Source organism: Octopus bimaculoides, chromosome 3 (assembly GCF_046866305.1).
Source record: "Octopus bimaculoides isolate indiv1 chromosome 3, ASM4686630v1, whole genome shotgun sequence".
Lineage (NCBI taxonomy): Eukaryota > Metazoa > Mollusca > Cephalopoda > Octopoda > Octopodidae > Octopus > Octopus bimaculoides.
The window spans coordinates 84,366,833-84,381,270 of NC_142930.1; the positions used below are offsets into that span (position 1 = coordinate 84,366,833).

At 36.1% G+C, this 14,438-nt stretch overlaps 1 protein-coding gene across 4 annotated transcripts in view; it reads left to right on the forward strand.

Moving 5' to 3' along the window:
• The window catches only part of LOC106872996 (mediator of RNA polymerase II transcription subunit 15), an 87,724-nt gene that overhangs the window by 16,584 nt on the left and 56,702 nt on the right, over positions 1-14,438 (forward strand). Inside the window, exon 1 of one of the 4 annotated variants that reach the window (XM_014920192.3) lies at positions 11,362-11,557. The exons of 2 other annotated variants lie outside the window; for them this stretch is intronic. In XM_014920192.3, the coding sequence (XP_014775678.1) occupies positions 11,542-11,557 (16 nt within the window). In that variant the 5' untranslated portion in view covers positions 11,362-11,541. Of the gene's footprint in view, positions 1-11,361; positions 11,558-14,438 lie in introns of those variants that run through there. One more of the 4 variants, XM_089349344.1, reaches the window with a different exon arrangement.

The following is a 14,438-nucleotide window of genomic DNA, read 5'->3' on the forward strand; positions in this document are numbered from 1 at the left end:
AATTTGCTTATGATTTTATATAGTCCTATTTCAGCCATGAAACATGTGTAGTCTATGTACTAGCACTAACTTTTTACATTTATACTTCCATACTGTATATTATCGTATTAATTTTTACTGTCCAATTTATAAATTTGACTTTTATATTTTTTTAATTAATATTTCTATGATTTATATATGTAATATGTTATTTAATTAAAATTTTTAGATTAAAATATTAGATATATTAAGATGGTATATGCCTCACAGCATGGATTTGGACGGGTTCTGAGTTGTAGAGTGGTGGTTCGTCTGTAAATTAGTTATATATATATGTGTGTGTGTGTGTGTGTGTATTTGTGTTTGTGTTTGTCCCCTCCAATATTGGTGTGTTTACATCCCCGTAACTTAGCAGTTTGGCAAAAGAGACTGATAGAATAAGTACTAGGCTTACAAAGAATAAGTCCTGGGGTTGGTTTGTTTGACTAAAGGCAGTGCTCCAGCATGGCTGCAGTCAAATAACTGAAGCAAGCAAAAGAATACACACACACACACACACACACATACACACACACACACACACACACTTTTCAGCTGTCTACATCTCTAGCTGGATACATATTCAAATTTAAATCAAAGGGAGTCAAATTTAGAATCAACGTGGTGCCTCCCTACCAACCATCTGAGTGCTAATGAAGGCTTTGCCTGCTTGAGGCCATTGCCATTATTACAGCTGATAGCCCATTCATGCTCAATAAATGTAATGGACTGGTAGTTAATTGCAGACACCGCTTGAAGTACTTCCTTAACACCTATTTGGGATGCTGACATTCTCCCCCACCTCACACTCCACCCCCATCTATGTATCCCATAACTTCCATACAACTGGGGTTTATCGATGCACTATATTACTATGACATATCATCATGCTTGTTATTATTGGTGTTTTTGTTGTATGTATTATAACTACTTTGCTGCTCCTCCTAATATCATCATCACCATCATCATCTAGCATTTGCTTTCCATGCTGGCATGGGTTAGATGGTTTGATTGGAGCTGGTAAGCCTTAGAGTTGCACCAAGTTCGTCTGCTTTAACATGGTTTCTGCAACTGGATGCCCTTTCTAATGCCAACACTCCAAGAGTGCAATGGTTGCATTTATATGCCAGTTACATGACACCAGCATCAGCCATGACTACGATTTCACTTGGTTTGACAAGTCTTTTCAAGCACGGCATATCACCATAGGTCTTGGTCACTTGTCATTGCCTCCGTGAGGCCCAATGTTCTTAGACCATGCTTCCCCACCTCATCCTGTATCTTCCTGGGTCTACCTCTTCCACAAGTTCCCTCAACAGTTAGGGTGTGGCACTTTTTCACACAGCTGTCCTCATCCATTCTTGCCACATGACCATACCATTGCAATCGTGTCTCTTGCACCCCATATACTGCGTTAATATTCCTCACACTTTCCATTGTGTTGCCTTTATTGAACTCCTAAAGCAAAATATGCTGAATATGCTCCTTTGCCACTTCCATTATACTTTTGAAAAAATAACTGTTAAAAGTGAACTACACTCTTCATAACTTGCACTAAGAATAAGGACAAGGTACAATTACTACCTGCTTTTATAACAAGTTGATGCAGGTGGTTTATCCTGTCCCACTTCGACTTTTAGTTCATGCAATTGAAAAAAAAAATGCATTATTTATGGGATTACCCAATATATATATATATATCAATAGTTCCCAAACCTCTTCAGACTGTTACCCCCTTGGCATCCAGGCCACATTCCTACTGTCGCCTCCCCGTCCCCACCACAGATATGAACCACTTTCTACAGCAAATTCAAAACATCTGTGTTTCACAAATAAAATTTAAACCTAATTAACCTGTTTTTTTTTTTTTTTTATATCTATCGCCCCATTATCATCCCACTTTTCTTCAACACCCCTCTGGATCTTTCCACTGCCCCCAAGGGGACAGTACTGCCCACTTTGGGAACCACTGATATATATAATCCAAGCCATGCCAGCATGGCAAGCAGATGATGATATATATGACATCTATTTTCTTTCATTTTCCCCCATGTTTATTGAAATTTCAGTGTTCTTCAGTATGGTAATTTTATTTCATTACATTGTGAATTGATATTATTACTGCTTGTTCATTTTTATAACATTGTGATATTTATATTTTTATATTACTATTGTATATCATTATTGTAAGTGTATCATATGTTGTTGTCATATGTGTTATTACTGTATTGTATGGTATTTTCTACCACAATGAGACTGGCCTCTACTTCTCCAAGCTAGCTGTTCTCCCAATTCACACTTGTCTATTCCTATGTGTCCTTTCCCCAACAAGCATTGCACTAATCTCTGTGCCCATTCTTCTTTCTCCAGAACATTGGCCTTCCAGATTTTCTTCTTTGTAAATGTTTTTTTTTTTAGCCACAAACTAATGAAAAGGCATGGCTGTGTGATTAAAAAACTTGCTTCTCAAATATGTGGTCCTGGGTTCAGCATCACTGCACAACACCTTGGGCAAGTGTCTTTTTCAATGACCCTGGGCTAGCCAAAGCCTCATGAGTGGATCTGATTGACAATAACTGAATGAAACCTGTCATATGTTTGTTTTTACATTCAGTTTATAATAAAAACAATTTTACATTAATCTGATGGGTTACTCTATACTTTTGTAGAGTATGAATTTATTATTCTTAAATGAGAATGTTGTTGACAGTGACTTTGAAGTGTCAGCCAGTTAAGCTATTTGGTTTCTACTAGCCTTGTGATTTCTTTATTCTTTGACCTTTACTTTAAAAAGATCCTCTTTTGGTTTCCAAAGATATTCTAGTATTCAAACAACTGAACTACTTATTAAATTATAGTGTAAGTAGATGAGTATTCCTCAGACCCTTGACCCTTAATGTAATCTTGAGGAAGAGTCAGTATGATACAGTGACAAAACTGGCTCTTTGAATTACAGTCCATTCAATAGGTTTCTATCCAGTTTCTGGCTACCACTGGTTCAGGAGTGAAATTTGCTTAGGGGGTGTAAACCCAGGTCCAAAATTTTTTTTACACATGATGTCTTACTGTTTTTTTTTTTGGTTTTGTTGTGTATTCTTTGAGAAGAAACTTAACTTCAGTCTACTTTTTACACTTTGATTTCTAAACCTGAGAAGAGTAAGTAGGGATGTAAATTTTGATTTTGCACTCCTCAAAATATTTTAGGAGGTGCACCTGCACCCATTGTTCCCAGACCCATGCTGGCTGCCTAATTTCACCCATTAGGTTTGGGTCAACTCAATGCTCCAAGGTGCCATATAGTAGGATCAAGATATTATTTTAAGGTATTATAGATAGCAGAGTGAGGTCATCCTAATAATCTGACCCATACCATCAAAGGAAAAGAACTGAAAGTGATCCTCTACTTGGCAAGAAATAGCAGTCAAACCCTACTGTCTTAAAAAGGGAAAAGACACATTACATAATGTATTCTTTGATGAAATCAGTATGGAAGAGAAGAGAGGGGATGGTTATGGTTGGAATGCCTTTGATCTTAAATCACTGTAGATCTAAGGTGACATAGCAATGGCTGGCATTCAAGCTGTTAGGAGAGTATACACAGTCACTGACCCTGCTAGAAATAGTAGCCACTCTTGCACTAACACCTTGAGGAGTAAGAAGATGTATATGGGCTCAAGGCTAGATAAGAAAAAAAAAGGGGGGGTAAAAACGTTTTACACCACTACTAGGCAGTAATGTTCCAGGATACTTCATATTAAGACCAATGCTTGTTTATTTCTCACAAACACTATGTCCAATGAGAAAAAAAATGAAAACTGATTCTGCTTCTGATTTCAAAATAACACAAAAAACCTGAGTAGGCACATGCATGCCTGTAGGTGAAGGTGTGGCTGTGGTAAGAAATTTGCTTTCTAACCAAATGGTTTTGGGTTCAGTCCCACTGTGTGACACCTTAGGTAGGTGTCTTCTGTTATTCTCCAGGTTCACCAATGCCTTGTGAGTGGATTTGGTAGATGGAAATTGAAAGAAACCCATTGTGTGTGTGTGTGTGTGTATGTGTACACATACACACATACATATATGATCAGACTTCAAAGGGGCTAGTGTTGATCAGCATTGGCAAGACTTATGTTATGTAGTAAAAATTGGTGAAAAAAGTGCGATAAACTTGACTGTGCAGAGTGGGAAAAATTCAATATTTTGGACATTGTCCTTCCCCATGGAAAATTTGAAAAGAGAGAAATAGATGAGAGGCAATAGAGTTTTACGTTCCCTAAATCAATGGTTCCCAAAGTGGGCAGTGGGAAGATCCAGAAGGGTATTAAAGAACAGTGAAGTGATAATAGAGTGGGCAAAAGGGGCTGATGGATGTAAAAATAACAAAATAATGGGTCAGTTCGGTTAAGTTTTATTTGTGAAATAGTTGTTTTGAATTTGTTGCAAAAATTGGTCTATGTGGTGTGTGGCGGGGGGGGGGGGGGGACAAGGAATGAGGCCCAAGTACGAAGGGGGCAGTATCCCGAAAAAGCTTGGGAACTACTGCAACTAAAAATATTTTTTTCTACCTTAGCCACATGGCCCAGAATTTTTTGGGGAAGGGCCAGTCGATTAGATCAACCCCAATACGCAACTGGTACTTAAGTTATTGACCCTGAAAAGATGAAAGGCAAAGTTGACCTCGGCAGAATTTGAACTCGGAACGTAAAGACAAAAAATACTGCTAAGCATTTCACCTGGCATGCTAATGTTTCTACCAGCTCACCACCTTGCTAAATTGAAATATTGGTTGCAACAGATAAGGAACATAGGTCGCCATGAGCTTCAACATGAACAAGAAGTGTTAGGAGAAACTGTGAGAAGGAAGAAGGGAAGAATTATTGAATGAGGAAAAGCAAGCAAAGTGAAGTGAAGGGAAAAGATGAAGTGGATAAGAAAGTGTTTAATGAACCCAGAGGAAGTGTAGAAATGGGAAGGTAAAAAAAAAAGTCATTTAAAGCTGCCTATGACATGGTGCCAAGTTCGAATATGAAACATTGTTCTCTCTGTTTCCTTAAGAATGTGGATTCATAAAATGATGAGTTGCTGCACACTGAGTGAGTGATGGAGTGGCATGTAGTGTTGAAGTAGGTAGCACTAGGCAGTGCTACTTTGGTGTGTGATCTACAATTTAAAGGGAGATTACTTTAGGTTACTTTTGAGTTTACTTTTCAGTTTCTAAAATCCCTAAGGATGTTGGCTAAAGAATTTTACAATGTGATCAGAAATGAGATGAGGGTAGTTGCATATTTACGAAGAAATGGCCTTTTAGATGATGAAGAAAATGTTGCACCTTGTCATCGTTGTGGTGGAGAAATGAAGGAAGCTCGAAAAAATGGGAAAAACAATGGAGTTTTGCCAACTTTACATTGCAAAAGTTGTGACTGCCAAACTTGTGTGATCTACATGCTTATTTTAATTATTATATTGTTTATTCTTGGATACTTATTATTTACAAAGACAAAAAGGAAAAATGGTTTTATCATTATCAAAATAGTAAGAATTTTGAAAAAATACATTTACAATGCTAAGTATGTACAAAAGAATATGTTAAAAATTTAGAAATTGAAAAGTAAACTAAAAAGTACCATAAAATCCCATGTGATTTATGCACTTTTTTCCGCAAAAATAAAACTAAACTTTAGTGAGTGCGTAAATTACATGAGTAGATTGTTTCAAGAATATTTTTAGAAATTTTTTTCTTGAAAAAAGATGTACAAAATGTAAACATTCATACCGGAAGTTGACTCATTTAATGTCTGAATAGATTTTTACAGACAAAAAAGAGCTTATATAATGAAGTTGACTTTTATTTATGCTGGATGGTATAATGCTTACTTTTTCTGTATAAATTTACTAAAACCATTAAATGATTAACCCCTTTTTGAAGTCTGACATACATGCTGGTAATCACAGTCCGAATCATATTTTACATGGTTGAGTAAAGTGTCATCCAAGCTGATGTTTATTGGTAATTAAATGTAATTTGCAACACCTGTGCATATTTCCCAGCTTTGTTTTGGTGATAATTCTGAACAACCTTTCCTGTGATATGGTTTGAGAAAACATACAGTAGTATGCTAAAGATCAGACATAATCTCTTGTGGACAAGAAATGTAAAATAAAGTTTTATAAACAATATTATCCACCATCTTTCCAACAACAACCTTGAGCACCTTTTTGAATTCCATTTGACAAACACTCGTGAACATGCTTATAAAATCAAAAAAACAACACAGCACCCATGACTTCCGGAAACATTTTTTCATGCTCAGAATTGCTGAAGCATGGAATAAATTAACCACAGGAGGCGTTAGCTGTCAAGACACTACATCCTTCAAAACTTCCATGCTTCTTGAAATCCACCAACAATACACCTAATGGCTTTTTTTTTTTTTTAGCTGTAGTGCACCTGCGCACTGTATACAACTGTTTCCTTCATTATATCATATATACATGCTCACAATTTGTAAAATAATACTTCAGTTATTTCTGGTTACACAGAAACATACAAACACACAGTCTCATACAGGTATGTGCATGTGCGTGCACACAAACACACAGTCTAATACAATTACACACACACACACACACACACACACACACACACCGGCATCATATCAGCAATTCTGAAAACTTTTGGGTGCAAATTTTACTTGAGTAGAAGTTTTTTTTTAATAATTTTTGTCCTGAAAATCACCTGCTTAAATTAAACAGGTGCACAAATTACATGGGTTTTTACAGTAACTTAAAGTAATCTCCCTTTAAATTGTAGATCACATGCCAAAGTAGCACCTACTGGCTTATTTCCCCATTGTAAAGGGTGCTGCAAATGATGCAGTATATAAGGTTATATGTTATGCAACAGAAGTTCTGAGTAATATGATATTGTCTTGGACCCAGTAATGGTTGTAGTATTGTCAATGTAGGGGCAGGTGTAGCATCATCAGCAGTTGCATTCAAAAGTATGTATGTGTGTGTGTATGTTTGTGTCACCTTATCTCTTGACAGCACATGATTGTTGTAAATAAGTGCTACTGTCATTCATTTCTAATATTCTGTGAAGCATGTGTGGGCCATGGGGAAAAATTGCCTTGCTTGGAAACAGGTATGGGTTGGTGATAGGAAGGGTAGCCAGCCATAGAAAAAGTGCCTCAATAAATTCAATCCAACACAACACAGGAAATTGGACATTAAAACTATCATGAAGAGGGTTTATCTTATACTTTTGTCCTGTAGTGAAAAAACATAACCTTGAACCTGCTTTACTGTAATAATTTACATAGTACCAAATGCCACTATCTCACCTCAACTTTCAAACAGCTTATTGAAGTAACAGATCAAGATGAACAAGGTATCAGAGACTTCTGGCAAGACTACCATATGAAAGCCTTAGATAATATCAAAGAGCCTTTGGTAGTAGAATTCTTCCTTGTGAATTCCTCAGTAACAGCATAGTTAAGATGGCATATATCATGAACTAATTTACTTATAATGATCCTGACTGGAAGAGCAGAATCAAGCAAAGTGAGCTGTTCTGGGTGCAATATTAAGTTAATGTGAATCATTACCTGACAGAAGACTTTAGAAAACCCTACGAACATTAGAAAAGCAGCCAATGTGAAAGGAAGAACCACAACCTGGACCATTGTCTCAAATACAGCCTCTTCTGTCCTATTTCTCACTGCTGCTTTTCAAGTGCATTAACATCATGTAGGCCTTATGTGCTTGTAACTAAATTTGATCAATGAACCTGTTTCATAATTTTATAATAATTTTAAATCTTAATTATGGGTTAATCTAAAGTCATTAAACTTTTGGCAAGTGTGACAACAAATCTCTGGATATTTCATTCATTTGGCAATGCATGTCATCTTCATTTGTGTTTGTATCACTTAAATAGAGGAATCCAAAGAAATCAGTAATGACTTTCATCAACAAAAATTGTATTTAATGATATAAAGTAAAATTACTCAATTTGGTAAAGGATAATGTCTCCCTCACAGTGGCATACCAACCTAACCCTTTAACAATCAGATTACTCTGTCAAATGTAATACTTATTAATTCATAGCTTTGAGATTTTGACGATGTAATTACTTCAGAATAACATTATAACATAAATGTGAGATCGGATTTGGTCAGTTTGAATTTAAAATATTTTGGCTGGGTATGGCTGGTTTAAATGTTACAGGGTTAAGTCATTTTCCTTCATCATCATCATCATCATTATTATATGTCCATTTTCCATGCTGGCATGGGTTGGATGGTTTGACAGTAGTTGGATGCCCTTCCTTATGCTAACCACTTTACAGAGTGTACTGGGTGCTTTTTATGTGGCACCAGTGCTTTTTAACCTTATATAGTGTTAAAATTATGCTGTTATAATATCCTCCTAAAACACTTTTATTCAGTGCTGTGTTTTTAGAAGTGTAATTTAGAGAACTAATTGAGTTTTAACTATATGTTATTTAACCCTAGATCAACCCTGAGCGTAAACGGTATTCCAGGCACGAACAATCCTGTCTTTTTGAGAGAGACTCTACAACTACAATATCTAATATGCCCTTTTAACACTGAGGGTATGATCATGAAGAACTTACTCTTTACTCTCCTCTTTTACTTGTTTCAGTCATCTGACTGCGGTCATGCTGGATCACCGCCTTTAATTGAGCAAATTGACCTCAGGACTTATTCTTTGGAAGCCTAGTACTTATTCTATTGGTCTCTTTTGCTGAACCGCTAAGTTACAGGGACGTAAACACACTAACATCGGTTGTCAAGTGATGTTGGGGGGAACAAACACAGACACACAAAAGCATGCGTACGAACAGCCATGCTACATGGCAGTGAAACATGGGCTGTAACTGCTGAGGACATACGTAAGCTCGCAAGGAATGAAGCCAGTATGCTCCGTTGGATGTGTAATGTCAATGTGAATACCCGTCAGAGTGTAAGTATCTTGAGAGAAAAACTGAACATTAGAAGCATCAGTTGTGGTGTGCAAGAGAGACGATTGTGCTGGTATGGACATGTGGTGAGAATGGATGAGGATAGCTGCGTGAAAAAGTGCCACACCCTAACAGTTGAGGGAACCCGTGGAAGAGGTAGGCCCAGGAAGACCTGGGCTGAGGTGGTGAGGCAAGACCTTCGTACATTGGGCCTCACCGAGGCGATGACTACTGACCGAGACCTTTGGAAATGTGCTGTGCGTGAGAAGACCCGGCAAGCCAAGTAAGATCGTTGCCAGTGCCCCTGGACTGGCTCTTGTGCGGGTGGCACATGAGATGCACCATTTTGAGCGTGGCCGTTGCCAGTACCGCCTGACTGGCTCCCGTAGGATTTTCGAGTGAGATCGTTGCCAGTGCCCCTGGACTGGCTTGTGCGGGTGGCACATAAAAGACACCATTTCGAGCGTGGCCGTTTTCGTGCGGGTGACACGTAAAAGCACCCACTACACTCTCTGAGTGGTTGGCGTTAGGAAGGGTATCCAGCTGTAGAAACTCTGCCAAATTAGATTGGAGCCTGGTGTTGCCATCCGGTTTCACCAGTCCTCAGTCAAATCGTCCAACCCATGCTAGCATGGAAAGCGGACGTTAAACGATGATGATGATGATACATATATACGACGGGTTTCTTTCAGTTTCCATCTACCAAATCCACTCACAAGGCTTTGGTCGACCCGAGGCTGTAGTAGAAGACACTTGCCCAAGGTGCCATGCAGTGGGACTGAACCTGGAACCATGTGGTTGGTAAGCAAGCTACTTACCACACAGCCACTCTTGGCTACTTTTCCTAGTAGAATGAATAATGTTGAAACTGTTTTCATGTGTTCCACACTATATTTCTTATACTTTTCACACAGTACAGTGTGGATTTATTGCTTCCTTGTTTATTCTGTTAAAGATTTTATATTGTTTGTTGGTAGTTTCTATTGTTTAGCTCAGCACCAACTGTGAATATGCAAACTTATAATCAAAGGCTTTGCAGTTATATTTGTCCTACTTGTTTGAGACTAAATTAACTTATGTATCCTTTTAGACCAATGATTGTATTTTGAAGGCGACTTGGCTGTTGTTTATAGCAGATTGAGCTATTATGTAGTAGTATTCATGTTTGTGTTGGTAAAATGTCTGAGGTTAGTAATAGTTATGTTTATAACAACAAATTTAACCCTTTTCTGACTATATTTCAAATGGAAAATATTGTCTGAGACATGTTTTCAACCACCATACCACAAGTTTTTGAGGAAAAACTGAAATTGTCAGAATATTTAGAAAATTTGAGTGTTTTTAATGCACCACACTGGTGCATTTATATGAATTTTAAACAGAATGCAACTAGACATCTATCTCTGTTTTAAAATAATATTTATAACTGCTTTTATACAACAAAGTTAATAGTCTTTATTCAGTATACCATGAATGGGAAAGATCAAAAATCTCAGATCTATTACTTCAAAAAATAAAGTTTGAAAATCAAAGATTTGGAAGGGTTTGACAAAACAACTCATTATTGAGCTGTGTTTGTAATATAGCTTATATAATTAGAATAAGTTTTAATTGCTATATGACAATTTTTTGAGGGGGGGGGTTGTCTCATAGAATCAAAGGTGGTCTTAAGTAGCTTGATATTGGAAGGGTTAAAATATTATTTAAAATTTTGATTTTGTATTGATGTAATCAATAATTATCTTTTATTAAATGACAGCCAATATTTATTTTATCTATCATTCCTTCTGTATACATATTTTTACAAAAGAAAATGTCTAATTTTAATTTCCATTTTCTAAGAACACTATATGGATTAGATTCTATTTCTGAAGTTGTAGACGACCTTAAGGATGATGGAGTGACTGTTTAAATATATCTGCTACTAGATTTGATAGACTGAAATGGACAGCCTGACCTGATTAGTATTATATTTAGTTAAATGGAAGATTTACTCATGTTCACCCCCACCACCACCCCCTTTGCTCCATCTACCTTAGTCTGTAAATGAGTGACCTAAATTCCTGGTCACTAATATTGTTTGCTGTTATGTGGCAATATCTTGTGACCCTGATGTGTACATAACATCTAACAACAGACTCACAGATTCACTGTGACAACTTTTGTTGTGATTATTTCCGAACCCTGCTTTTGCAATTTTACTGATCATCAATGGTATATCGAAAGACTTAAGACACCAACCTTCCCACTAGCACTTGCTTTCCTTTCTTTCTATTAATTGTCAAGAAGGGAAGAAAATCTCTCTCTCAAGAGTTTTCCAGCAGAGGTAGATGCAGCTGCTCTCTCACCTCTACTACTGTTACTACTACTACTACTACTGCTGCTGCTGCTGTTGCTACTGTTAGTCTTGCATCTGCTGCTGTTTAGCACTACTACTTAGCTGAACTGCTACCAGTGCCTGCCTTTGCATCAAGATTTTGGCTACCTGTTATTGGCTGCCTCTGCCTTGTTTTGTTGATGTATATTAACAAACAAGCATGTTCTATTATGGATGTAGGTACCCACAAATCTTTTACTCCTTTCTACCACTGTCATTAATTGTTTTTACCTTCCCATCATGATTTCCTATTTCCAACCTTATTTTCAACTCATTGAGTTGCACTACACCTGCAAGTCAACGATTATAGTTTTCCTTTTTAAAACTTTTCTCTTATTCATTACTAATTTCTTTCAAACACTGATTTGTTTATAATGTCTGTATCTCAGAAATAGAATTTGATTTGTTTTTGTTTATTGCAAATGAAACTTCATTACAATCTGACACATTGTGTCATTGATTTTCTTGTGCAATTTTCAATTTTTTATTTTGTTTTATGTGACAGCTGGATAAGATTAAAATTAAAATGTATGAAATGGTTGTCTCAGCTGTTTCTGTCTGTGTCTCTCTCTCTCTCTCTCTCTCTCTCACACACACACATCAGATGTTATTATTTAGCAATAACAGCTCTTTACTTTTAGTATCACAAGTAAGTGCTGGCAGATGTGAAAGCTTTAATTGAAAATCCCATATTGCATCGTATCAATTTAATTTTATTGATTACTAATAATGACTATTATTTCATCACTTGGTAGCATCTTCAATGTTTTTAATGGTTTCAGAATTACTTCCAGAGAAGGAATTCCTAAATACAAATTATTTCTTTAGTTTATCTTTTAGTTTTTATTTTATTTTTCAGCCTCCCAACTTTATTTTTAGTAGCTGAAATTAATGTATATAATACCTATATTCTAAGAAAATATCTTAATAATATCTAAATCCTGACAAAAACTTGTGACCAAACTAAAGTTTGGGGGCTTGTAAATATTCAGCAGTCCCTCTCTTTTTCTGTTATTCTGTCAACCTATTTTTAGCTTTGTTGGTTCATTATATTCTTCTCATTTGATTCATATGATTTTCTAATTATAGATAGTAGTTTCAATATGTTGCAGAAATTGTCAAACAAAATTGCCTGTCTCTACCTAGTTTGCCTCTAACCTATGTAATGTTTATTCCCCTTTTGAAATTTAGGGTCCCCCAAAAAATCAAAAAATAAAATCCTTATCTAATCTTTTCATAGGGTTCAATCTCAGGTTGCTCCAAATCCTTTCATTTTTTTCCATTTTATTTATTTATTTTATTCTTTATTGTAAGTAAAATGTTAATCTTCCAATGTTCTTGCTCTCCAAAAGAATAGTGGTAGGGTTTAATGTCAAAATTAGTCAAGAAATATGTTGATGTTAATTATAAATATTTCTTTACTCTTATCTTCATGTATTTGATTAATGGCATCTTTTGCTGTTTTTCACTATACACTTCCTTCTTCATGTCTGCAAGTGTATGAAGGACCTGTAGCTTTATTGTGAATCAATATAGCTCAGCCATTCCAAAGAAGACAATGAAAATTGAAAGAATTTCATGTATGCATTTGTTACAGAAAACATTAAGACAACCTTAGTTTTCATATCAGTCAAATCATTGTGAATATAAGAAAAAAGAAAAATGGATATGCTTTTGATGTCTCCAGAATGTATAATAGTGACTTTAATCAACCAACCTGCATGAGGGGGGTGGAGTGGGAGAATAGTCTCACCCTGTTTAATCTAATGGTTTTCTTCACTGAACACTGTAGCTTCTCATCTCAACATATTTAGTAGATTTACATCTTTTTTCTTCTTTTTAAACTTTGATTTATTTTGAGAGGACTAGTTAGCTTTAGCCTTTCTTAATATGAGCTTTTCACATGCTGGGAAGGAGATCAAATGTTTGTTTCCCTTGTCAATACACTTCTGTTTGATATTAGTGGTTTGACTGTTGAATTGCTTTATCTCAAGTTTCTTTCAGTCTTGCAAACACAGAACAAATTTTTAAAATCTATCTTAAAACCAGTTTGGCTTTGTGTATGTATGTATGTGTGTGTGTGTGTGTGTGCATGCTGTTGTCTTATTTCTTCTGTCTTTCCTCACATATTTTGAGTTCATCTTGTATAATAACTTTCTAATGTCCCTTAAGTCTCCTATTAAGTTGAAAATGTCTAGCTGGTAATATTTGCTTTAACCATGTATATATAGACTTTATTTAAAGTCAATTTCCTCTAAGATTTTCTGAACTCTATTGCACAAACTTCTATAATAAAAGGTCCATATTGGCGACATAGAAAAGCAACTTTTAACTTTTTTGTTTTTCTTAGTGAAATTTCCCAACAAAATTTTCTAACATCAATTAATAAATTATTGAGAAGAAATTTATTGCAAATGTCTGGTTAGATTACAGAAATAGTAACTGTGGGGTTAAGAATCTCACTTTGTGACTTCTATTGCATGGCACCTTACAGACTGACTAGTGCTTTGTGAGTGAATTTGGTTGACAGAAAATGTGTACGTGTGTCGTTTTGCTTGTTTTTGTCCCACCTACCATTTGATAACCAATGTTTGTTCATTTACATCTCCATAACTTAGCACTTTGGCAAGAGTGACCAATAGAATAAGTACTGGAGTTTAATTTGATCGACTAATCCCTTCTAAGCAGTACCCATTGTGACCACAGTTGATTGTTTGACATAAATAAGCGATAAAAGATCCATTAAGATTTAATGTTTGAGAAATTTGTTTCCAAGTTTCCTGCCAGTTAAGAGCAATCATCAAATGCCAGTCAATAACTAATTGGCTAACCATCAATGTTTTTATCTCATGATTGCTCAGTATCGAATCCTCTTTTCCTTGTGTCATCATCATCATCATTTAATGTTCATTTTCCATGCTGGCCTGAGTTGGATGGTTTGACAGGAGCTGGCCAGCTGAAGAGCTGCCCAGGCTCCATGTCTGTTTTGGCACAGTTTCTACACTACAGCTAAGTGTGTTTACGTGGTATCAGTACAGGTGCTTTTTACATGGCACC